The sequence below is a fragment of the Cervus elaphus genome, chromosome 22 (assembly GCF_910594005.1).
Source record: "Cervus elaphus chromosome 22, mCerEla1.1, whole genome shotgun sequence".
NCBI lineage: Eukaryota > Metazoa > Chordata > Mammalia > Artiodactyla > Cervidae > Cervus > Cervus elaphus.
This window is the reverse complement of record NC_057836.1, coordinates 44,119,441-44,145,127: the sequence shown is the minus strand read 5'-3', so window position 1 is coordinate 44,145,127 and position 25,687 is coordinate 44,119,441. Positions and strand designations below refer to the sequence as shown.

General features: G+C 48.1%; 1 protein-coding gene across 1 annotated transcript; it reads right to left on the bottom strand.

The window, feature by feature from the left end:
• Positions 1-5,996: 5,996 nt before the first annotated feature.
• LOC122679972 lies at positions 5,997-24,046 on the bottom strand. Its single transcript, XM_043880819.1, has 8 exons — positions 24,033-24,046; positions 15,383-15,574; positions 14,232-14,250; positions 13,941-14,101; positions 13,598-13,685; positions 11,990-12,106; positions 8,606-8,729; positions 5,997-6,504 (listed from the first exon to the last, which is right to left on the bottom strand). Exons 1-8 carry the CDS (start codon positions 24,044-24,046, stop codon positions 6,080-6,082), a joined length of 1,140 nt encoding a protein of 379 aa, XP_043736754.1. The 3' UTR covers positions 5,997-6,079.
• Positions 24,047-25,687: the final 1,641 nt, after the last annotated feature.

Below are 25,687 nucleotides of genomic sequence, written 5' to 3'. Positions count from 1 at the left end.
TGGAATTTTCCAGGCAAGAGTACTGGAATGGGTTGTCATTTCGTTCTCCAGAGGCTCTTCCCGACCAGGGATCGAACCCGGCTCCCCCGCATTGTAGGCAGATGCTTTACCTTCTGAACCACCAGGGAAACCCTAAAATTCTCCACACCAGGCTTCAGCTGTGCATGAACCATGAACTTCCAGATGTTCAAGCTGGATTTAGAAAAGGCAGAGGAACCGGAGATCAAATTGTCAACGTCCGTTGGATCATCAAGAAAGCAAGACAGTTCCAGAAAAACATCTACTTCTGCTTTACTATTATGCCAAAGCCTTTGACTGTGTGGATCACAACAAACTGTGGAAAACTCTTCGAGAAATGGGAATACCAGACCACCTTACCTGTCTCCTCAGAAATCTGTACACAGGTCAAGAAGCAACAGTTAGAACCGGACATGGAACAACAGACTGGTTCCAAATTGGGGAAAGAGTACATCAAGGCTGTATGGTTTCACCCTGCTTATTTAATTTATATGCAGAGTACATCACGCGAAATGCTGGACTGTATGAAGCACAAGCTGGAATCAAGATCGCTGGGAGAAATATCAATAACCTCAGATATGCAGATGACACCACCCTTATGGCAGAAAGAAAAGAAAGACTAAAGAGCCTATTATGAAAGCGAAAGAGGAGAGTGAAGAATTTGGCTTAAAACTAAACGTTCAGAAAGCCAAGACGATGGCATTCAGTCCCATCACTTCATGGCAAATAGATGGGGAAACAATGGAAACAGTGACAGACTTCATATTCTTGGGCTCCAAAATCACTGGGAGGGGGGATTCAAGAGAGAGGGAGAGGTTTCCACCTGAAACTAACACATTCCAGGGAGAGGGGACAGCAGCACACTAGGCAGGACCTACCGTGTGGCAGGCACTGGCCCCGGACATGGACACACACGCGATTTCACCCTCATGAACACATAGGGAAACATGATTTCCATCTTAAGGTGAGGTCAGTTAAGGAGTTCCAGGTCACACAGGTGGGACGTGGCAAAGGCCAGACTGGGGTTTAGTTCAGGGTCTGCTGACCCTCACAGAGCGGCTGGGTGGACAAGGGCAAGAGCTGGAGGAAAGAGCCTCTGTGGTGACGCCCCAGGGCCTGGGAGCAGGAGGAGGCTGAGACCAAGGGAGAGAGCAGGAGAAGCTCCCGGGGTTCTGGGAGGCCGCCTTCCTCGCCCCTCCTGGCCTTGGGGACTCAATGTGCTGTCCCCCTCCCTGTCCTGCCCCCCTCCCCGTCCTGCCCTCACTGCTGAGACAGGTGCTAGATGACAGTGGGAGAGGAAGTGAGCACCTTGACTGATGCTACTGCCGAGTTTTCCCAATTTGTTGACATACTGAGTAGAGCACTTAGCAGCAGCATCTTTTAGGATTTGAACTAGTGAGAGGGTTAACACTCAGGTAGGAAGGCCAGGGGTACCCAAGTGGCAGGAGGAAATAAACTGCAAGTGGCAGAAGCTTTTCTTCTTCTTTAACACAAAATTAAAGGAGGCTCCTCTAACCCTGTGTTGAAGGAGGACACTTGGTTGTGAACTCAGTGTCAGAACTTAACCTTGGGCTACTAATAACTCAGCAAACCAATGCATTCTTCTCATGGAAATGTGTTTCTTAAGCTATGCTAATGAAACTATGTATTTGCTTTGAAATCTGCTTTTCTTCAAATTGATTCCCCCTAAGACTAACCTCTTCTCAAACTTTGAGCTGATAATAGCTCAGCAAACCAGTATATCTTACTCACGGAAATATTTTTCTTAAGCTATATTAATGACACTATGTATTTGCTTGGAAATCTGCCTTTCTTCAAGATGCATGTCAATTGTTTTATGGCTGGAGATGACTCCCCTTGGGCCATTCTATCTCAAAATGCATATTGTGGGGGAGGAGCCTGATGCAACGCTCTCTGTCTGAGGCATTTCTTTTATCTAATAGCAGCTTGCTATCAGGTATATAATGCCCTGCTAAAAACTAGCAAGGGGTCACTCTTTCTGCCCTTTCCGATGTCTATGTTAGAAGCTTTCTCTATCCCTTTTACATGTTAATAAAACTTTGCTACACAAAAGCTTCAAGTGATCAAGTCTCATCTCTGGCCCTGGATCGAAATCCTCTCCTCCAGAGGCCAAGAAGCTGGGTGTCATTAAAGGGTCACAGCCTCAACCTTTCAATAGCTCAGCTGGAATTCCATCACCTCCACAAACTTTGTTTGTAATAATGCTTCCTAAGGCCCACTTCACTTCATACTACAGGATGTTCAGCTCTAGGTGAGTGATCAAACCATTGTGGTTATCTGGGTTATTAATACCTTTTTCTTATAGTTCTTCTGTGTATGCTTGCAACCTCTTCTTAATATCTTCTGCTGCTGTTAGAACTATACCACTTCTGTCCTTTATTGTGCCCATTTTTGCATGAAATATCCTCTTCAGTATCTCTAATTTTCTTGAAGAAATCTCTAGTCTTTCCCATTCTATGTTCTCCTCCTTTTTTTTTTTTTTGGCATGGTTTTCTTAAGAAGGCTTTCTTCTCTCTCTTTGCTGTTTTTTGGAACTCTGCATTCAGATGGGTGTATCTTTGCTTTTCTCTTTTGTCTTCTGCTTCTCTTCTTTTCACAGCTATTTGTAAGGCCTTCTCAGACAACTAGTTCCCTTTTTTGCAATTCTTTCTCTTGGGGATGGTTTTCATCACTGCCTCCTGTACAATGTTATGACCCTCCATCCATAGCTCTTCAGGCAGTCTGTCTATCAGATCTAACCCCTTGAATCTACTTGTCACTTTCACTGTATAATTGTAAGTAAGGGATTTGATTTAGGTCACACCTGAATGGCCTAGTGGTTTTCCCTACTCTCTTCAACTTAAGTCCGAATTTTGCAATAAGGAGCTCATGATCTGAGCCACAGTCAGCTCCAGGTCTTGTTTTTGCTCATTGTATAGAGCTTCTTCATCTTCAGCTGCAAAGAATGTAATCAATCTGATTTCAGTGAAACGTTACCTGTCCTTGGAGGACCAGCTCCAAAGCCTTCTTCCTCTACTGCCTTCCCCCACTTCCTCTCCAGGCACCCCTGGAATCTTGCACTTCCCTGGTTGTGACTCTATTTGTGTGAAGTTCTGCAGCTCCCAGCACTGGGCAGGGGCCCTGTCTCTTCTCTTCTCTTCTTCCTGCTCCAGGGCCTCCAGGGCACCCTCCAACCTCCTGAACAAAATCTAGCTAAAACACGAGGTGTGGGACCTGTTACTGTGACACGAAACAACCAGCTTCTTGAAGACACAGCACAGCCCTTGTTTTTCCTTTGGTGCAATAATTCCATTTGCTTTCCTTGTCTATCTGGGTGAAAAACTCTTTCTGACAATCTCTGTGATCAGATTTCTCAGCATTTACATTTACAGGCATTCCCCAATTTCCAAAACGTTGTAGCTACACATTCCAGGAAACAAACTCACTCAGAAGGACAATGCACATAGTGGAGTGCAGTTTATTACACCGGTGGGCCCAAGGCAGAGGCTCCTCTTAGCCAAGGACCCCGATCAGTTTTTATCAAAACCTTATATACCCTAAATGTACTTGCTCAAACCCACCTCTCCAAATTCCTTGAAACTAGTCTGGACAAGGTAAAAGAGAGATACGATCAAAGTTAACCCATGATTCATGTGTCACAAGACTAGATAAACAGTGGACATTTATCAATAGGCCTGTGGTCATATCCCGATAAACATAATGGAATTTACGACTTTGTTCTTTTACAGAGATAATTACCATATTCTTTTAGGCAACAGAGAATCCAAGTACAAGTCCTGAGGCTCTTTTATCCGGGGGTCTGGTTTCCCATTGGTATGCCACTTCTATAGACACCGGGCACAAAGTTCAGAGTCCATTAGGAGGGTGACCAAGCATATAGCCTAATGCTTGCAACCTGGCCTAAGATGGAGTCCAGCTCTCTCTGTTTCCTCCTTCATTCTCCCCTCTTGATGCTCTTAACTCATATTATGAGCATCATTCATAGGGATATATTGCACCCTGGCTCTCCGACCGCCAGTTTGGGAGAATGACATCAACCTTAGGGTTACAAAGTTCATAATACGTTGTAAAATTCAGGGTCCACAAAGCAGAACTATCAAGGCAACTATAACAATGGTAAATACAGTTTTCTACCAATCGCCCTTCACCCAAGATAGGACCAAAGTCCAGAAAGGAATGTTTTCATTTGACATTGCTTTTACCTGGTTTTTCGTGTCATCTAAAGCAGTCGATACATTGCCAGATAAGTCAGGAATGTATACACAACATTCAACCTTAATTTTAGCACAGATCCCTCCTTGAGCAGCTGTGAGTATGTCCAAAGCCATTCTATTATGAATTACTGCTTTTCTCATCTGGATTTGCTCTTCATTTAAGGGTTGGATGGCTTTTGTTCTATCTAGGAGGGCCTGTTTTGTGAGATTGGTCAAGGCCTCTACTTTAATCATAATATCTGTTGTCCCTATAGAGGGTACGAATAAGGCAGCAATATACTCATACCATTGAAACACAGATCTTATCCACCTAGCATGTAAATAAGGTAGATTTACTGGGGCTTGATGTAGGTTAGGCTTTTGTTACACTGGCATTTATATCAAATGTAACCCCATGACCGGAGTCTATTGACTGTAGGTCTTACTCCAAGACAGCAAGAAGAAGTTATGTTTGAAAAGAGAGAGGAAAGTCTTTTTGTTGTCCCAGAAAAGAGCAGAGTGGTTTAAAATCTCCTTGGCATAGTGGTGACACCCGCCAAAGAAGTCCATCCATCACAGACAGAGGTATAGTCCCACATACACAGCAGTTGAAGGTGTTGTGGAAGTCCACGTAGGAATGTGCCCATGAGATGAAAACATTGTCCTGAGTTGAAACGGAAGTTAAATTCAAGATCACATTGATGAGGCCAAGCAGCAGGAGTTGATTGTGCGGCTTCATCCTGAAGGGGTTCGTCCAGGATCTTCTTTTCCTTCTTAAGGATGGTCTTAGTCTCTCGAGGGTCAGCGGGGTCCCTCTGTGCAGTCCACTCAGTGTTTTCTGGGTCTGTGTGGTAGGCTCTCTTCACCCTTGTATGATGGATCCAAGGGACAATACCTGCAACTTTAACTGCAGCAGGGGTAGTTAGAATAACATAAGGGCCCTTTCACCAAGGGGCTAGTAAATCAAGTTTCCAATCTTTGACCCATACTTGGTCACCAAGTGTAAACTCATGAATCTGTTCCCCAAGGGGGAATGGCACCCTTTCTTGTACAAACTTAGTTACCCAATTATTACCTTATCCAGTTCCATCTGCTGCGAAATCCTATCCCCCCTTACCTGAGGCAAATTTGTTGGCTCCTGTTTTATTATGGGAGGGGGCCTCCCATACACAATATCGTATGGAGAACAGCTTTGGGACTGTGGGGTCATCCTGAGTCTGAGCAGAGCCGTCGGAAGCAAGTCCACCCAGGAGCAGTCAGTCTCTATGATCCACTTGGAGAGTCTTTATATGTGTCCAGTTGGTTCATTCCACCATCTCAGAACTCTGGGCCTATATGCAGCGTGCAGTTTCTATTTGATGTTTAAAGTTTTGCTTACTTGTTGTACTAAATCAGTTACAAAAGCTGTGTCACTGTCTGAACCAATGCTGGTAGGAAGTCCAAATCTGGAAACTATTTCCCTAAGCAGGCACTGGGCTACTTCTGATGCTCTTTCAGTCCAGGTAGGAAAAGCTTCTACCCATCCTGAGAACATACATACCATGACCAGCAGGTAACGGTAGTGTCAGTGAGGTTTCATTTCAGTGAAGTCCACTCCCAGGTGTTCAAATGGCATCATGCCTTTCAGCTGAATACCCGGAGGATTTTGTCTGAATACCCGAGAGGCAGCATTAACTTGTGAGCAGGCAGCATGGCCTAGGTGGGTCGCTTGGTGTGTTTGGCTTACCAGAGTGTGTGCCAGCTCCTCCGGTACCAATAATTTGCCACTTGGCAGTTCCCACCACCCCTTTTCAGTCTTGATGGCCCCTTCCACTTTGGCTAACCTGACAGCCGTTGTCCTTGTTTTATCAGGCTAGTGCCATTAGTATATAGGACCCAGTTAGGGTCTGGAACCTTGTGCCCTTCTTTAAAACAAACCCCAGATACCTTACCTCCTCCTTGCAGATCTGTGCCTTCTTCCTTGACACCCGGTAACCTGCTTCCATCAATACCTGGAGCAGGGCTTTTGTCCCTTCCCAACATTTTTCCTTGGTCTCAGCAGCCAGCAGCAGGTCATCTCTGTATTGTAGGAGCCGACATCCATACTCTTCCGGATAGAATGAGTCCAGGTCAGAAGCCAAGGCTTCCCCAAAGATGGCTGGGGAGTTCCTAAACCCTTGTGGGGGAGTCCAGGTGAACTGCTTTTTGGTGCCCCGGACTGGATCTTCCCATTCAAAGGCAAAGATGGGCTGTGATGCTGGGGCGAGGTGTACGCAGAAGGCATTCTTGAGATCTAAGAAAATATAAACTTTAGCCTTTGGCAGGAGGCTAAGTAAGGTATAGGGATTTGGAACAGTGGGGTGTAAAGTCACAGTAGCATGGTTGACTAGCCTGAGATCTTGTACAGGCCTACAGTCCTGTCTTCCTTCCTTTTTCACTGGCAGGATCGGCATATTCCAAGCCAACTGGCAGTCTACTAGAATGCCCGCTTGTTTCAATCTGTTGATGTGGAGCAGTATGCCGGCCCAGGCCTCTATCGGCAGTGGGTACTGGCGCTTTCTAACCAGGATGGTGCCTTGTTTGAGCTCTATTATCACTGGGGCTTGATGTTTAGCCAGCCTGGGGGGAGGTGGGGTTGTATTCCACCCAGACTTCAGGGAATAATTGAGTTACCTCTCTGTCTCATGCTCTTCCGGCCCAGCCGGTTCTTCCTTTCAAGGCTCATGCAACCTCCACACATCTTGGGGTGGTATTGAGAGAGAGAGCAAATAAGTCATAGTGCCCATCTGGAAGGGCACTGGCCTTTCCTCGGGAGAGAAAGTCACTTGTGCTCCTAGTTTGGAGAGCAAGTCTCATCCCAGCAGGGGTACTGGGCACTCAGGAATGTAGAAGAATTCATGAATCACTTGGTGCCCCCCCCATCTGACATTTTCTGGGCTGGCAAAACAATTTAATCATCTCTTCTCCCGATACCCCAGTTACAGCGGTAGTCTCTTTGGACAGTGGTGCCACAGGTTTTGTTACTACTGACAGTTCTGCTCCTGTATCCACCATGAAGTCAATGTTTTGGTTCCCCACTTTTAAGGTTACCATGGGCTCTCAGGGACCTGATATCTCTGAGCCCCAGCAGCCCTATTTAATTTCCAAGTTAGCAAGCCCCCAACTGTGGGAACGTCCTCTTCCTTCCTTGCCTTAGGGCATTCATTCTTCCAGTGGCCAAAAGCTCGGCACCGGGCACACTTGTTGGGCTGTAGCAGGGCCCGGGGCCTCTGTTGGGACCGGTTGAAGGACTGTACTGTCCCTGGGGCAGAGGAGGTTTTCCAGAGGGCCCGAGATAGACTTTCCCAGAGCAGCAGCTAGCAGTGCAAATCTCTTGTCTGTTCTCTTTTGTTCCTTCCAGCTCTCTGGCAGAGCGCAGTCTCTGCTTAATTCTAACGTCTCCCTCCCCTTCTTGTCAGTACTCACCTGGAGTGCAGGTATAAGTTGGGAGATTCGGCTGGAGCCGGATCCTGGAAGTGTTGGCCAGAGGCTTCTGTCACCGGGGATCAGAGCCTACAAAACGGCGGCTCTACGAACTCCAGGAGAGCTGATGGAAGAGCAGTGGCTGCTGCAAGAACTTCACCAGGCCCTGGATCTGGCATTAAGGCGGCCTCCGGTCCTGGTGGAGTACTGGGAGGCAGGCGTGCCATTATCCAATATGGGGGAAGGGTCAGGTCATCCCCGTCCAAATCCTGTAGAATTTCCTTTTTTATCATCAGTCAATTTTTGTGCCATTAATATTTTTCCCTTTCCCTTCTGGATACAGAACCTTGTCCAAGTAGGAGGGTCTTGAGCTAACCCTAGCCATGAGTCATTATATGGATATTGATCCAGGTGTCCTGGCTCTCCTGTGACTACTGTATAGACTGCTTCCACTATTTTTAAGCTCATAGTGTTCTCTGGTGGTGAAAATCTTGAATTTCATCCTACTCCCATAGGGGGCCATTTGACTTCACAGAGTATGTGGAGGGGGTTAGGCTTCATCTTCACCCCATCAGTCAGTTCAGTTCAGTCCAGTCGCTCAGTCGTGTCTGACTCTTTGCGACCCCATGAATCGCAGCATGCCAGGCCTCCCTGTCCATCACCAACTCCCAGAGTTTACTCAAACTCATGTCCATCGAGTCACCCCATAGCCTCCTCCTAATCCCTTCTTTAAGTTTTTAATCATGCACTCCAGTACAGTTGCCTTAGATTCACTTCCCCCCATCTTGCTTACCTTCTTGGACTTTCTTCTACTTTTCCTTTTCGTTCTGTCTACGAAGTTCTCAGTACCCTATGTACTTCTGATATTTCTACTCAATGACACTTAAATTGCCATTCTGCTTCCTTCCTAATTGGGGTGAGAAGAGCCTTACCTGCCAGATCCCAGAGGGAGAAGGGGGATCGGCGTGTCTTCACCTGCTGGTCAGCACAGCCAAACCAGAACACCACGTGGTCCAAGGCTGTTTCTCCCTTAAAATCTGTTCTGCCTTGGTGGGCCTGATCAGGTGTGGACGAAAACACAGATGGGTTAAATATCCCATGTCCCAGGCCATCTCCGGAAAAGCCAATTCATCCTCACTTATGTATCCCCCTCCTTCTAGCCTAACAATTACAAGGGGGTCAAGAATTTCACAGCAGACAGGACACCTCCTGGGGGTGGGCAGAATACGAGCATACAAGGACCAGTTTCCTATCCTAAAAATCCCCTGGTGATCACTTGGTAATAATTTTCCCTGAGACGGCATGGACACACCTCCTAAACGACCTTCACAAATTTCTTCCTAAACCCTAGCATGCTCATCAACCTGTGTACCAAGCAATCGCTGCTGCCTGCCTATTCCAGGCTCCTGTGGGGCCGTGCCCCTTCTAGTCCCTCCCAGGGGGGTGATCAGGCCCCCTCTTCCACCTTGCCAGGTGGATTCCTCCTCACCTGAGCACTCAGTTTCCCAGCTGCTGTCCACTACCTGCTAACGTGAAAGGTCTGCGCGTTGAGAAGAAGAATCCTTTCAGAAGGGTGAGGTGTTTGCCCCCTTCTAGAAGATTCAAGCCGCAAGGCCTCAGAGGAGTCCCAAATGGGACTTGTCTCCTCAAAGTAAGGAGTTTCCCGGCCAACGCACCAAATGTTGTAGCCATGTGTTCTGGGAAACAAACTCACTCAGAAGGACAATGCACATAGTGGAGTGCAGTTTATTACACCTGCGGGCCCAAGGCAGAGTCTCCTCTTAGCCAAGGACCCCAGCCAGTTTTTGTGAAAACCTTATATACCCTAAGTGTACTTGCTCAAACCCACCTCTCCAAATTCCTTGAAACTAGTTTGAACAAGGTAAAAGAGAGATACGATCAAAGATAACCCATGATTCATGTGTCACAAGACTAGATAAACAGTGGACATTTATCAATAGGCCTGTGGTCATATCCCGATAAACATAATGGAATTTACGACTTTGTTCTGTTTAGAGATAATTACCATATTCTTTATAGGCTGCAGAGAATCCAAGTCCTGAGGCTATCCAGGGAGTCTGGTTTCCCATTGGTATGCCACTTCTATAGACACCGGGCACAAAGTTCAGAGTCCATTAGGAGGGTGACCATGCGTGTAGACTAATGTTCGCAGCCTGGCCTAAGATGGAGTCCAGCTCTGTCTGTTTCCTCCTTCAACATCACCCTCTGCCAATAAACTGTGTTATGAGACCTATATCCTTTTTCGTCAATGCCATCCGGGTTTAAGAAAAGTTTCCTAGGAACACTGCTTTCAGGTAGCAGGAAACACCTTCATTTCCTCATGTCTCCTTACTCCAGTCATGATAGTTTTCTATAAGAAGAAAGATATGGGTTCCAGCTAAAATCTGAAAGATGCTTTACTGCACTGGAGGCTCCTTTGAAGCCATAGAGAACAGTGTGCTCCTTTTTGACTGCAGTAGGTACCTGTTAAACATGTTCGCTTTAAGGAGAAGAAGAAGGACATAGGCAGGGAGAGAGGGAGTTCAGGACAGTAGGTGAGTAGGAGGAAAAAAAGGAAGGAAGGGGAAGATAAAAATGATAAGAAATAGAGGGCGAAGCAGAATCAAAAAGCTTCTAATCAATCAATCAATGAAACCTGAGGGGATCTGAATGTAAACCCAAAAGAAAAAAGAAAAAAAAAAAACATACTAGAAGAAAGGAAATAATCTGGAAAAATATTGTTAAGGAAAACTTTCTCACCAACACACAAATCCCAGAAACCATTTGACCTCAAAAATCAAAAATTTCAAAGGACACCATAAACTGATCAGAATATACGATAAGCGACCTGGAGACAAGGTTTGCAATATATTGAGTAGACAAAGGTGAATATTTCCAACACAGAGAGAAACTACAAACCCACATGTGAAGACTGAAACCAGCTTTTAAGAAATGCATAAGAGATCTGAAAGGGCTTCCTAGATGGATCAGACAGTAAAAAATCGGCCTGCATTGCAGGAGATGTGGATTGGATCCCTGGGTTGGGAAGATTCCCCTGGAGGAGGAAAACGGCAACCCAATCCAGTATTCTTTCCTGAAAAATCCCATGGACAGAGGAGCGTGTCAGGCTACAGTCCATGGGGTCACAAAGAATTTGACACGACTTAACTACTAAGAAGTCATGCATGCAAGAGATCTAAACAAACAATTCCCAGGGAGGTGACTTGTCCAGGGTCATACAGCTCTCAGAGGGCAAGAGGGTGGAGTGGAGGCCAAGACCAGGCCTTCTGACGTGGGTATGTAAGTGGGGAATGTGATTTTATTTTATTTTAACTGATCAAAATATACATTCTATTTTTATCTTTTACTTAATTTTTTAACCTTGAAACCCAGCATGTGGGATCTTAGTTTCCCATCCAGGGACTGAACCCACAACCAATTCAATGGAAGCATGAGTCTTAACCACTAAACCACCAGGGAAGTCCCGGGAATATACTTTTAATAACCCCAAACTTTCAAGGTTTGTCTCTGCCTGTCTAAACACATAGATCTAAGGTCATGCCCCTCCTGTTATACTGACATGTCTACAGTTTGGCTTTTTTATTTTAATGTTGCAAATCCAGCATCATAATGTGGACACAGCACACTAAGCCCACTCACTCTATTAGGGCCATCTTCCCCCAAAGTAGCACCATCACCTACAGTCCTGACCTGAGGGCCTGGCAAGCTCAGGAAGACAAAGCCCTGTGTCGCCCCACACGGTCTCTTGTCCCTCCCCTCTCAGGCCTCAGTTTCCCCCCAGGGCCTGACACTGAGCAGGCGCTCAGAGACAAAATGGTAATGAACCTGGATTCCTTATATTAATATCGCAAAAGAAACCCTTGTCCCTGTCAGCCTCAGCACAGCACCCTGGGGGAAGCCTCAAGCTGGCCAGGCCACAGAAGGTGAGTCTGACCCCACCACCCTCCTCTACCCCCTCAGCGTTCTCTAAATTTCCCAAAGCACTGAGCACCCCCAATACCGCCTTCCTTCTGGGGTCACCAATCATGTCTCGGGAGTCCACATCCTGAGCTGAGCCAGTCTGAGCAGGTGCCGCCCTCCCTCTGCACTGTTCAGGGGCCCAGGTGGAGGGAGAAAACTGTCAGACACACCTGCTTCCACAGTCAGGCTCTGCTCCTGCTTAGCCTGCTGTCTCGGCCATGACGTCACCTCTCTGAGCTTGCATTTCATTCTTCTGTCAACTAGTGACAATCATCTTTTCTCAGACATTCATCCTGAGGATGGGGAGAGGGGTGGGGGTCCTCCCACCTGCTTACCCAGGAATCCTCTCTGGCTGGGTGTGAACAAGATCCAGTTGTTCTGAGCTCTGCAGATGCAGCCACCAGCAGTGCATCTCTGCAATAAACCACACACATCGTGTGGGTCCAGATACACTTGCAGAAGCAAAAGAGAAAGTGAATGCCCTCACATCTGGATTGCTCAGATTAAATAAACACTCTGCCTACCAGGTCCCACCCTGGGCTAAACCCAGACTGTTTGTTGACTCCCTTAGCTACTGTTTGTTGACTCCCTTAGCTAAACAAGCCACGCCTGACATGCCAGGTTCTTACTGACTCAGCACATCTTGCCCTGGGCTCCCCGAAGGAAGACCTGTCACCAATACACTGTGAGCTCCTTTTCCAATCCCTCCCCCTTCCCGTGGCTTCTTCCAGACCCCTTGACCCTGTCTATCCACTCACTCTCACCCGCCTGCCTGCCTTATTCATCTTGATGCCACCAGCACGTGGCACAGTCCTGGAACATACCAGCTGCTCACCACATACTGGTCATATTGTTCTCGCTGAGAGCCACGTCCATGTGGGTTCAGAGTCCACTGTCCCCTGCTCTGCTCCCACAGTACCTGGGAGAGGGGCCTAAGGCCACCCTTCAGCCACTCTATCCATGCCTCTACCCTCAAACTTGTGATCAGATCCTTCTAGACTTGGCCTTGATGAGAGGGATGATACAGGTGCCTTTTGTCCCAGTGACCCACAGGAGGAGGGCTGGCCTTGATGGTCACCGCCATTAAGTGATGCCTAAGTTTGTGGGAAGGGCTGAGAGCACACTTCTTTTCTCCCCTGGCTTATTTCCACCTGACAACAGATATATTTCTGTCCAAATGGAGGACTTTAACAGGAAGGCTAGTGTCCTGGTAACTCAGAAAAGTCTACAAGAGAGAGTCAGTCCTTTTCCTTTTTAGTGCCTGAGAAGAGACTCATTGTGGGGAGAGGACTGAGCATGTGCCAGGGTCCCTGCTGGCACCACCCTCACATTTCCTATTTAATTCTCACATCAGCTCTAAGAACTGTCGGCTCCACTGTACAGATAAAGAAACTGAGAAGCAAAGATCCCACAGCCTGAGAGTCCTGCAGCTGGACTGCTGGTGGACTTTTCTGCTTTGTCCCAAGCAGAAGGGACTGCAGTTTTCCTGGAACCCTGACCACTCCTGGAGGCCTGCTTGACCTTCCTTCAGGGCTGCTTCATCCCAGGAAATGTCCCTGGGCCATCACGGCCACCTCCTCCCTGATTTTAGGGGAGGGACATAAGAGTGATGAGTGTTGTTTCATGAGGACCACACACTACTGTTCGGTCTTACAATCACCCATAATAAAAGCCAGGAATTCAATTTGATTTTGCAGATAAGGAAGAGGGGTTGGGAGGAGTGGAGTGGGGGAAGGGGGAGGCAGGGGATTTCTTCCAGTAACTCAGGGACTTTCATTTGGCAGGAGAACGTCAGCAGCTCATGTCTTGCAAAAGTCCATTTGTCCAAACACCACACACTCACGCTCTGCCCACAGAGTTCAGAGTTCAGGCTGGAACAGACACCCCTGAGTACAGATTTAGAGGGGCCAGGGGGTTAACATTCAGCTGTCCTGCCCACTGACCTGCACAAGCCTGCCCCTGACCACACAGGAGCTGCTGGTACTCAAGGACGCCTCCTCCCTGGAGCTTGGGATCTTCTGGGAGTCACCCCTACAGGAAGGGCTGTATAGGGAGGAACAGTGGGAACAGGGGTTTTCCTGCAGGGAAAATCTGAGCACAGTCACCCCTCCCACCTGCTTACTTTAAACCTCAGGTAGAAATCCAGAAAGAAGGGGGCAGGGAAAGCACATGGGCATCCCCGTGGGACACCTGCCTGAGTGAGGGCGCCCAGGCCCCGCTTCCTCAGTGCCTCCACCACAGGACAGCGCGGGGCCCTGAGCTGTGGGTGGGCATCCCAGGATGCACCTCCTGGCCACGTAGCCCCTGCAGCAGGCCTGGAAGCCGATGATGACGTCCGTGATCTTCAGGTCCCGCTCCTCCTCAAGGGGGGCCAGCACGCTGGCCCAGAAGAAGACCTTGCTCTCGCTGATGCCGTACAGGTTGCTGTTGAGCTCAAGGGCTTCGATCTAGAGGAGGAGAGCCGGCTGCTAGCCCTCTCCAAGAGGCTACCCTAGCCACCAAGGAACACTGGAGCAAGGCCAAAGTCGAGGGCGGGCCTAGAGCTAGGGTTGGGCCCACTGCTGTAGGCAGCCTCACCTGGTAGAGGGAAATGAGACTGAAAGGAGGCAGGAAAGTGGGCAGGTGGGGTTCAGCAGCGCAGGGCAGATGACGAGTCAGACTTGCAGGGAAAGAAAATCCTCGGCCCTGAAAGGGCCTTACCTGCAAACATCTCTGCCCACGTGCATTTCTAACCAAGGTGCCAATGGACAAGGGGGCTCAGGTGACATTAGATAACTAGAGAAACGGAGTTTCTTTAAACAGGCATTTGAAAGTCACCAGTGGCTTCAACATACTAAGGAGCCAGAGGAGTCAAGCACGCAAGGCCAAGCAGTGCGGGGCCATGTGGAGGATGGTGGGCGAGGCCCAGAGGTGACTTGGGAGCAGCACTGCGTCAGTATAAGTCTCCTGTCACCAGTTGTCATTGACGGGGAGACTGAGTACAGCCTGGCTCATCACACATCCAAGAGTAACCAACTGCTAGATATTCTGTACCAACAGCACAACATGCTGAGAAGGACCAGGACTCAGAACAGTCCTGCTCGGTCAGGGCCAAGCCCCAGGAACAAGCCAACCGGGGAAGGTGCGCCAGCAGGTGTGACGGCAGCTCGGCCACTTACTGGCCACACCTTGCAGATGTTTGGGGTGTCTGGAGGCCTTACTGGCTGTTTCAAGTAGGGACTGCACTACTGACCTTGGAGGGGAGGAGTCGGGGCTGCTGCTAAACGTCCTACAATTCACAGGACTGTCCTGGACAGTAAAGACGGATCCAGCCTCCACCCCTCAAGAAGGGCAATGTGGAGGCTGAGAGGCCCTGCCGCAGAGTACTGACAGTGCAGTGTTAGGCTTCCCAAGACTATTTCATTCATGTTCCCTGATACAGTGCTGGTCACCCCCAATTTCCATGTGAGGCAACCAAGACTCAGAGAGGTGAATTGTCTGGCCCAAAATATCACAGACACAGAACCCCAGTACAAACTCCGGAGCCAGCACCTTTAGCACAAATCTCACTTCCTTACCTGGAAAATGCACCTAATAATAATACACAGTCTGAGCACCTTACAGGACTGCTGCAAGCTTCTAGCAAAATGGAATATGTGATGATGAATAAGTACCGCCCACCTGTCCCCCACCTCAGGGCTCAAGGTCATAGAATCGTCTCTCTGTCTCCCAAGAAGGTCCAGCTGCACCTTCCTTTGTGTGCACTCCTCATGTTGCCAGTGAAGTGGATGATGCAGAAATCTGCTTTGTCCTTCAGCTGCTTGGGCTTCTGGAACTTGGGGTGGGTGTCCTGTTCCTGCACCACGTTCTCCTTGAAGCTCTTTCCCGTGGCTTTGGAGAACCAGCACTCCTCATCCAGCGGGGCAAGAATGCCAGGGGGCCTGCATGGAGGGGGCACAGTATCCCACAGATGACCTTGACCTGCAAAGCTACCCACTGTCACCAGAATCTCCAGAATTTCACCAGAATGTGGGCAATTCTTCCCTTACCATGGGGAAAAAAAGAAGACTTAATGAAAGCACTCAATTTAAGAGTTCTAGTTTAAAGAGGAACTTCTGGTATCCAGGCTACAGCCGACTCAACTGAACCCAATGATCCATGACAGTGGTTCTCCAACGAGTGCCCTGGAAATCACCTGGTGGGGTTGATTGCTTGTGAGGACCCTGACCTATGTCCAGAGGCTGCCCTCAATTGGTGCTCCGAGCCCTGGAGTTCCTCTCAGGGCCCCTGCCACAAGCTCTACGGCTGCACAACTCTGTGGCAAGTGGTGACATTAGAACAAAACTCTGGAGACGTGCCCCCAGAGCCCCAGAACCTTCTGTGCACGGAGTTCACAAGACAAGAGACCGACTCAGACAGTGTGGGGACTGGCTGACAGGCCAGGAGCCACATGGGTTCTTAAAAAAGACTCGTCATAGAAGTAAATCATTCCACGTTAGGATTGCAGACAGTTCCAGCCCCACCCTCACCCTTATCCCGCCTCAGGTAATGTTACCAAAAGGTATGCATGGGAGGGTCCCTCTGCTTGTCACTCAAAAGCCAGTAAACAGGCAAGTGGGTGGAAAGGAAAGTTTGCTTTATTTCAGATGCTGGCAACTGCAGGGGAGGGTGGTGGACATCTGTCCTCAGCCTGACTCCCCACACGCCCCGGACAAGCAGGATGTGAGAGCATTTATAGACAGAGTTGAGGAGGGGGTGGCGTCACATGCAGAAACAGCAGAGTCATCTCTAACAGTCATCTTCAACTGGTCACCACTGGTCTGGCTAGCATCATCTTGGTTGTTTTAGGCACAGTTAATCTTCAGTTCCAGGGTGCACTTGTTCCCATCTCTTTGTGGTCACTTCTCAGAATTGTGACAGCTCAAGTCCTGGGTGTAAGTCTGGTCGTCATGTAGCTAACTTCTCCACCTGGTGTTTTAGTATCTGTTAGACAGCTCACAGGATAAGGCTTAGAATATGACCTATAGCCCTTGAGAAAGAACTGAAGGTCCTTGAAAATCCTTAATGACTTCATTGTTTATCTCCTTATTTTGTTTTCCTTTGTTTCAGCATTTCTCACTTCTCTGATCAAATTTATTCTTTGATTAAGTTTTCCACATGCAAAAGACAACAGAGGACATAGTGGTGGGTTGGGGGACAGGGAGTGGGGGGCAAGGACCATAGGGTCCTGATCCATTTCAGTAATACTTCAAAATGCACCAACTTCTTCCTAGGCCATTTGATTAACTAACATTCAGTTCAGTTCAGTTCAGCCGCTCAGTCGTGTCCGACTTTGCGACCCCATGGACTGCAGGACGCCAAGCTTCCCTGTCCATCACCAACTCCCGGAGTTTCCCAAACTCATGTCCTTTGAGTCAGTGATGCCATCCAGTCATCTCATCCTCTGTCATCCCCTTCTCCTCCCGCCCTCAATCTTTCCCAGCATCAGGGTCTTTTCAAATGAGTCAGCTCTTCACATGAGGTGGCCAAAGTATTGGAGTTTCAGCTTCAGAATCAGTCCTTTCAATGAACACCCAGTACTCATCTCCTTTAGGATGGACTGGTTGGATCTCCTTGCAGTCCAAGGGACTCTCAAGAGTCTCCTTCAGAGTTCAAAAGAATCATTTCTTTTGTGCTCAGCTTTCTTCACAATCCAGCTCTCACATCCATACATGACCACTGGAAAAACCAGAGCCTTGACTAGACAGAACTTTGCTGACAAAGTAATGTCTCTGCTTTTTAAAATGCTGTCTAGGTTGGTCATAACTTTCCTTCCAAGGAGTAAGTGTCTTTTAATTTCATGGCTGCAGTCACCTTCTGCAATGATTTTGTAGCCCCAAATATGAAGCCAGCCACTGCTTCCACAGTTTCCCCATCAGTCTGCCATAAATTGTTGGGACTGGATGCCATTATCTTAGTTTTCTGAATGTTGACCTTTAACTCAACGTTTAGTTGGGTCAGTTGAAACTCAGCTCTTTCACTTTCATCAAGAGGCCCTTTAATTCTTCTTCACTTTTTGCCATTAGGGTGGTGTCCTCTGCATATCTGAGGTTATTGATATTTCTCCCAGCAATCTTGATTCCAGCTTGTGCTTCAATCAGCCCAGAGTTTCTCATGATGTATTCTGCATATAAGTTAAATAAGCAGTGTGACAATATGCAGCCTTGACATATGCATTTTCCTATTTGGAACCAGTCTGTCTTTCCATGTCCAGTTCTAACTGTTGCTTCCAGACCTACATACAGGTTTCTCAATGGGCAGGTCAGGTGGTCTGGGATTCCCATCTCCTTCAGAATTTTCCACAGTTGATTGTGATCCACAGAGTCAAAGGCTTTGGAATAGTCAATAGAGCAGAAATAGATGTTTTTCTGGAACTCTCTTGCTTTTCGATGATCCAGCAAATGTTTGCAATTTGATCTCTGTTCCTCTGCCTTTTCTAAAACCAGCTTCAACATCTCGAAATTCACGGTTCACGTATTGCTGAGACCTGGCTTGGAGAATTTTGAGCACTACTTTACGAGCGTGTTTGATGAGTGCAATTGTAAGGTAGTTTGAGCATTCTTTGGCATTGCCTTTCTTTGGGATTGGAATGAAAACTGACCATTTCCAGTCCTGTGCCCACTGCTAAGTTTTCCAAATTTGCTGGCATAATGAGTGCAGCACTTTCACAGCTTCATCTTTTAGGATTTGAAATAGCTCAACTGGAATCCCATCACCTCCACTAGCTTTGTTGGTAGTGATGCTTCCTAAGGCCCACTTGACTTCACATTCCAGGATGTTTGGCTCTAGGTGAGGGATCATACCATTGTGATTATCTGGATTGTGAAGATCTTTTTTGTCAGTACCTCTGTGTTTTCTTGCCACCTCTTCTTAATATCTTCTGCTTCTGTTAGGTCCATACCATTTTTGTCCTTTACTGAGCCCATCTTTGCCTGAAATGTTCCCTTGGTATGTCTAATTTTCTTGAAGAGATCTCTAGTCTTTCCCATTCTATCATTTTCCTCTATTTCTTTGCACAGATCACTGAGGAAGGCTTTCTTATCTCTCCTTGATATTCTTTGGAACTCTGCATTTAAATGGGTACATCTTTCCTTTTCTCCTTTCCCTTTCGCTTCTCTTCTTTTCACAGCTATTTGTAAGGCCTCCTCAGACAGCCATTTTGCTTTTTTGCATTTCCTTTTCTTGGGGATGGTCTTGATCCCTGCCTCCTACACAATGTCACAAACCTCCATCCATAGTTCATCAGGCACTCTATCAGATCTAGTCCCTTAAATTTATTTCTCTCTTCCACTATATAATCACAAAGGATTTGATTTAGGTCATACCAGATTGGCCTAGTGGTTTTCCCTACTTTCTTCAATTTAAGTCTGAATTAGGCAATAAGGAGTTCATGATCTGAGCCACAGTCAGCTCCCAGTCTTATTTTTGCTGACCGAATAGAGCTTCTCGATCTTTCACTGCAAAGAATATAATCAGTCTATTTTCAGTGTTGGCCATCTGGTGATGTCCATGTGTGGAGTCTTCTCTTGTGTTGTTAAACAGGGTGTTTCCTATGAAGAGTGCGTTCTCTTGGCATAACTCTATTAGCCTTTGCCCTGCTTCATTCTGTACTCCAAGGCCAAATTTGTCTGTTACTCCAGGTGTTTCTTGACTTCCTACTTTTGCATTCCAGTCCCCTATCATGAAAAGGACATCTTTTTTGGGTGTTAGTTCTAAAAGGTCTTCCAACACAAAGTGATGCTGGTGGCAGGATTTTCTGACCTGTCCCAAAGGAAGTCCGGCTTGGTTCTTATCTCTAGGGAAAGGAACTTTGATCCCATCTCTTCACAACAAGTTTTTTAAAAGTTAGCATTAATTGAGCACCTACGCTATGTCAGCATCATGTGAAGCATTTTTCATGCATGATCTCAGTTTTCTCCACAATAAAATGGAACAGATGAAGAAACTAAGGCCAAAAGTAGTTCAGGAACTTGTTGAAGGTCACATAACCTGCCCCTTCCTTACAGGTTTCATCTCTTCTCAACCTGAGGCCTTTCACTGCCAGCAAATGATGTGGAGGAAATATTCCTGATGGGATCTTGAGAAAGAACAACTAGGATCCCAACCTTAGGATCCTGCCTGGAGGAGGTGTGTCTGCCAGGAGGAAGCTAGCCTGGGAGATCTTCCCAAGGGATCTGGGTAAAATTCCTGGCACGCTTGTGTGGTTTACCTGGACAATTTGGCCTCAGCCACAAAACTCTCTCAGGCATTGTCTTCAGTGAGCAGGAACTGCAGTTCTTCCCTGCTCACTCTCTCCGGGAAATACTCAATGAGATCGTCAATAACGTCTTGACTCTCTACACAGAGAAAAAAGAAAAAAGATTAGAAGAAATTATGGTGTAACATAAATTGTATTGAGTTTAAAGTGGCTCAGCAGTAAAGAATCTGCCTGCAGTGCAGGAGACACATGAGACACAGGTTCCATCCCTGGGTCTGGAGTATCCCCTGCAGGAGGAACTGGCATCTCACTCCAGTATTCTTGTCTGGAGAATCCCATGAAAAGAGGAGCCTGGTGGCTACAGTGCATGAGGGTGCAAAGTGTTAGTGTGACTGAGTGACTGAGCAAACAAGAACACACATAAAGTGGTTCAAGTTCACCTTCCTGAGCAAAAGTCATTGAGGTACTCTTAATGCATTCTCCTGGGGTTGCAGGTAGACCATTCATAATGGTCTAATTCATAAATTGAAATCCTGACCCATTCTTCCCCCTGCACTGTCTGTATTAGGAGATAGGGCCTTTAAGGCAGTAGTTAGGTAAGACAAGACCATAAGTGCAGAGCCCTAATCTAATAAGATTGGTACCCATATTAGAAGAGACATCAGATTTCTTTATCTCACTCTCTACCCCCTCAGCAAGAAGGCTTCTAAATTTTTCCTTTTTTCCTGCATCACTTAGGGAGAAAAGAAACTAGAACTTGCCTGGAGGGAACCCACAGAATTAACTCTGTATTGATTGATAGAGGGGAGGTGGGTGGGGGAAACAATGGAGCACCTGGGTGTCTGCAGGGGTGCTTGAGATCAATAGGACCAGTATCTGCCTGAGGCAGTCACACCTGGTAAGCAGGTGTTTACATAAGGGAGCCCTGGGAAAAATGCCCTAACAGCATGGGGGAGGGGGGATTCTAGAGAAAGAGGTTTCCACCTGAAACCAATACATTCCAGGTAGAGGGGACAGCAGCACACTAGGCAGGACCTACCGTGTGGCAGGCACTGGCCCCGGACATGGACACACACGCGATTTCACCCTCATGAACACATAGGGAAACATGATTTCCATCTTAAGGTGAGGTCAGTTAAGGAGCTCCAGGTCACACAGGTGGGACGTGGCAAAGGCCAGACTGGGGTTTAGTTCAGGGTCCGCTGACCTCACAGAGCAGCTGGGTGGACAAGGGCAAGAGCTGGAGGAAAGGGCCTCTGTGGTGACGCCCCAGGGCCTGGGAGCAGGAGGAGGCTGAGCCCAAGGGAGAGAGCAGGAGAAGCTCTGGGGATGCTGGGAGGTCACCTCCCCTTCTCCTCCTGACCTTGGGGACTCAATCTGCTGTCCCCTCCCCCTCCCCGTCCTGCCCTCACTGTTGAGTCAGGTGCTAGATGACAGTGGGAGAGGAAGTGAGCACCTTGACTGATGCGCTCCTGAGAGAACAAACCCTATTTCCTTTTAGGTTCCCCAGAAAAGAATCATCATGGGCAGAGGAAACAAGGTTGGCCTTCTCTGTAGACTTTCCTAAGTTGCTAAGACTCTGGACTTCCTACAAAAGTCCTCCAAAATAGACCTATTGTCAAGTGAAAATAAGTTGAGGTAGAAAAGAGCAGTGTGCTCTCAGCCCTTCCTGTGAACTCTGCATCCATCCACATGGCCTTGGTCACCCAGCCTGGGCCACTGGGACCAAAGTCACTGGTGTCTTTCTTGCCCTCATGGACAAGACTACAGGGACCCAGACATCACCGACTCAATGGACATGAGTTTGAGCAAGCTCCAGGAGCTGGTGATGGACAGGGAAGCCTGGTGTGCTGCAGTCCATGGGACTGCAAAGAGTTGGACACATGACTGAGTGAATGAACTGAACTGAACTGAGACTACAAGGGTTGTATGTGACATGCACAGAATGGCTAAGCGGTGGACTTAAGGCCCTCTCCCAGGTACCATGGGAGCAGAGCAGGGCACTTCCTGAGGATTTCTCAGCAAAGTGATGCCAGGATTGGGCTTTGAAAGATGAGCATAACTTTGCCAAGTGGTAGGAGCAGGTGTTTCTGGAAGAAAGATCTGAGGGAGGAAGTGCCTGGAACCCACATGAGTGTGGCCCTCAGCAGCAGGAGTATGACCAGTATGCAGTGAGCAGCTGGTATCTTCTGGGACTGTGCCAAGTGCTGGCAGTGCGAAGGTGAGTAAGGCAGGCAGGCTGGTGAGTGAGGGTGGATGGAGAGGGTGGAGGGGCTGGGAAGACAGCCCTGGAGTAGATGGAGCACTATTGGCAAAGGACCTCAGTCTGTTGCTGGCAGGTCTTCCTTCACAGAGCCCAGGGCACAATGTGCTCGGCCATGAAGGACTCCACAGGACAGGACTGGGCTTGGTTATCTAAGGCAGTCAACAGGGAGGATGGGATTAGCTCAGTGTGGGGCCTGGTGGGCAGGGTGATTGCTTAATCTGAGCAACCCAGATGGAAGGGCGTTCACTTTCCCTTTTGCTTCTCCAGGTATAGCTGGGCCCAGATGGTGTGTGTTGTTTATTGCACAGCTGGTGGCTGCATCTGCAGAGCTGAGAACAACTGGATCTTGTTCACACTCGGCCAGAGGAAGACTCCTGGGTAAGCAAGGGGGTAGGACCCTGCCCATCTCCCCATCCTCAGGACAACCATCTAAGAAAAGGATGATTGTCACTAGTTGACAGAAGAAGGAAACAGAAGCTCAGAGAGATGAGGTCATGGCCAGAGGGGCAGCTTAAGCAGGGGCAGAGCCTGGATGTGGGGGCAGGTGTGTCTGAGGGCTTCCTCCCACCCCCGAGGCCCCTAAACGGTGCAGAGGGAGGTCAGACACTTGCTCAGGTGGGCTCAGCTCAGGATGTGGACTCCTGAGAGGCGAGCGGTGATCCCAGAAGGAAGGAGGGTGTTGGGGGTGCTCAGCCCTTTGGGAAATCTGGAGAAAGCAGATGGGTAGAGGACAGGAGAATGAAAGCCTCTTCTCCTATGGCCTGGCCACCTTGTGGCTGCCCCCAGGGTGGGGAAAGGGTTCCTTTTGAGATACAAGGAATCCAGGTTCATCACCACCCTGTCTCTGAGTGCCTGCTCAGTGCCAGCTCCTAGAGGGAAACTGAGGCCTGAGAGGGGAGGGGCAGGAGACCAAGTGGGGAAAGTCAGGGCATTGCCTTCCTGTGCTCTCTGGGTCCTCAGCTCAGGGCTGCCCATGATGGTTGATCACGTGTGGGGAAGATGGTCCAGATGGAGGAAGTGAAAAGGGCTCACTACACAACGTCGGCATTGTGATCCTGGTTTTGCAATATAAAGATAAAAAGTCAAACTGTAGACACACTAGTGTACCAGGAGGGGATAGGCTTAGGTCTATCTGTTTAGACAGGCAGAGATAAACTTAGGAACTTTGGGGTTATTAAAATTATGTTCCTGTGACTTCCTTGGAGGTCCAGTGGTTAAGACGACCTGCTTCCCCTGAAGGGGTTGTGGGTTCAGTCCCTGGTTGGGGAATTAAGATCCCACATATTGAACAGTGCAGCTAAAAAGTGAAAAAGAAAAAAATAAAAACAGAGGGTTCAATTTGATCAGTTTACATAAAAGAAAAGAAAATCACATTCCCTACTTACATACCAGTGTCAGAAGGCCTGGTTTTGGCCTCTACTCTGCCCAGGGAGAGCTGTGTGACCCTGGACAGGCCACCTCCCCAGGGAGTGTTTGTTCAGTTCTCTTACCCAGTTTTAAAAGCTGGTTTCAGTCTGCTCATATGGGTTTGTAGCTTCTCCCTGTGTTGGGGATACTCACCATTATCTTCTCTAAGTATTGCAGACACTGTCTCCAGATCCCTTGCATGTTGATTTGGTTTGCAGTGTCCTAAGCAATTTCAAATTTTTAAGAGGTCCAATGGTTTCTAGGATCTGTGTCTTGGTGAAACAGTTTTCCTCAAGTTAGCAGTATTTTTCCAGTATGTTTTGCATAATGTTTTCAGTTCTTTCATTCTGGTTTACCTTTAGATCCCTTTAGGTTTCACTAAGTGATTAGAGCTTTTTTTTTCTTCTTCCTCCTCTTTTTCTTCCTACTTCTACCTTCTCCCTCCTTCTTTTTTTCTCCTCTTCCTCTCCTGCTCTCCCAGACTCCCTACCTTCCTTCCTGCATGTCTGCTGCTTTATCCCCTTAAAGCAGGATTTACTTAAGAGGTATCTACTGCAATCAAAAAGGAATACACTGTTTTGTTCTGCCTTTAAAGGAGCCTCCAGTGCAGTAAGGCATTATTCAGATTTTAGCAGGAGCCCACGTCTTTCCACAATTCTCTCTTCCTCTTTCTCCTCCTGTAAAAATATCATGGCTGGAGTAAGGAAACATGAGGAAATACAGGTGTTTCCTGCCACCTGAAAGTACAGTATTCCTACAAAAGCTTTCCTAAACCAAGATGGCATAGTGTGAGGAGGATGTAGGCCTCACTGCACAGTTTAGGGGCAGAGGGTGATCTTTTGGAAAGCAAGGGACACCCATAAATGGAAACACTCAGAAATCTGATGGCCCTCTCTGTCAAAAAGAGCTTTTATCAAGACAGATAAGGAAAACAAATGGAATTACCCAACTGCAGGTAAAAGAAGTGTGGTGCTGTGTCTTCAAAAGTTGGTGGTTTCATGTTCCAGTAACGGGTCCCACACCTCGTATTCTAGCCAGGCTGTGCCCGGGAGGGTGGAGGGAACCCAGAGGTCCCAGAGCAGGAGGAGCAGCAGAGAAGAGACAGGGCCCCTGCCCAGTGCTGGAAGATGCAGGAACTCCACACAAACAGACCCGCAACCAGTGCAAGATTCCAGGGGTGACTGGACAGGAACTGGGGGAGACAGCAGGGGAAGGAGGCTTTGGAGTGGGAACTCTAATTACAGGTAACATTTCAGCTGGTGAGGCAGGTGGGTAAAGGCATTGCAGGGGGAGGTGCAGCCTGAGCAAAGGCCTGGAGGCTGGGGGGAAATCAGATTCCAGGGAGCTGGGAGTCCTCGAGGCCCCTGGACTAGGCCCTGTGGAGTCAGGAGGGTGAGGAGGACAGGTGTAGGAGCATCAGGAGTGCCTGGTGATGGGCTAAGGACTCTGCACTTGATCCTGCCCTAACCCTTCCTTTCCCTGCCCAAGGTGGATAACTTGTAGCCACATGGAGGGAGATATTTGGTGAGAACCTCTGCCCACATGGAGGGGAGGCCTCAGCATCTGGCCACATAGTTGGGTGGGGACAGTCTTTTCAGGGTTCTCCTCTCTCCCACTGATAGTCTTTTCAGGAAGTGACCAGTCAGAGGCTAACAGAGGAAGACACCCCAGATAGTAATCCAGCAGCAGAAGTACTGTCCAGCATCCACACCCAGCTGAGGCCCCAGTCAAGGGTCAGGACCAGGACAAGAATGGGAGAGGACAGAAGGATGAAGTCAAGGGTCCAAATGCATTTTCAAGTGTTCGGCATCATCCAGGATCAGTCCTTTCTGCCCAAGCTCTCCTCCTCTCTCTGCCTTGGCTCTTGGTCCTTGTGTTTCCCCATTTCAATTGGCTGCCCTGGCTCCTGGGGTCCTACAGCTTCGAGGCAGAGAAGGAGGCAAGGGACCAGCCAGCTCTCCTCTCCCACATGCCTGGAGGCAGGCCTGTCTGTGTAAATTCTCTCCCATCCACACAGTCAGTGCCCACAGCTCTGCCACCAGGCATACCCCTGGTAATCAAGCTGATAGTTACTCTTCTTGAGGGGAACCCTGGGCATTGCAGAGGGAAGGTGGTAGAAAGATTCTAGGATCAGATATCAGGTTA

What these genes read in the sequence shown, in the direction of transcription:
- LOC122679972 (XM_043880819.1), bottom strand. An exon ending in TCAGGGGCAGGCTTGTGCAG is followed by an intron (nt 12,107 to 13,597) that starts GTCAGTGGGCAG and finishes TGCTTCTGCAAG; the next exon opens with TGTATCTGGACCCACACGAT. An exon ending in CAGCCAGAGAGGATTCCTGG is followed by an intron (nt 8,730 to 11,989) that starts GTAAGCAGGTGG and finishes ACACCTGATCAG; the next exon opens with GCCCACCAAGGCAGAACAGA.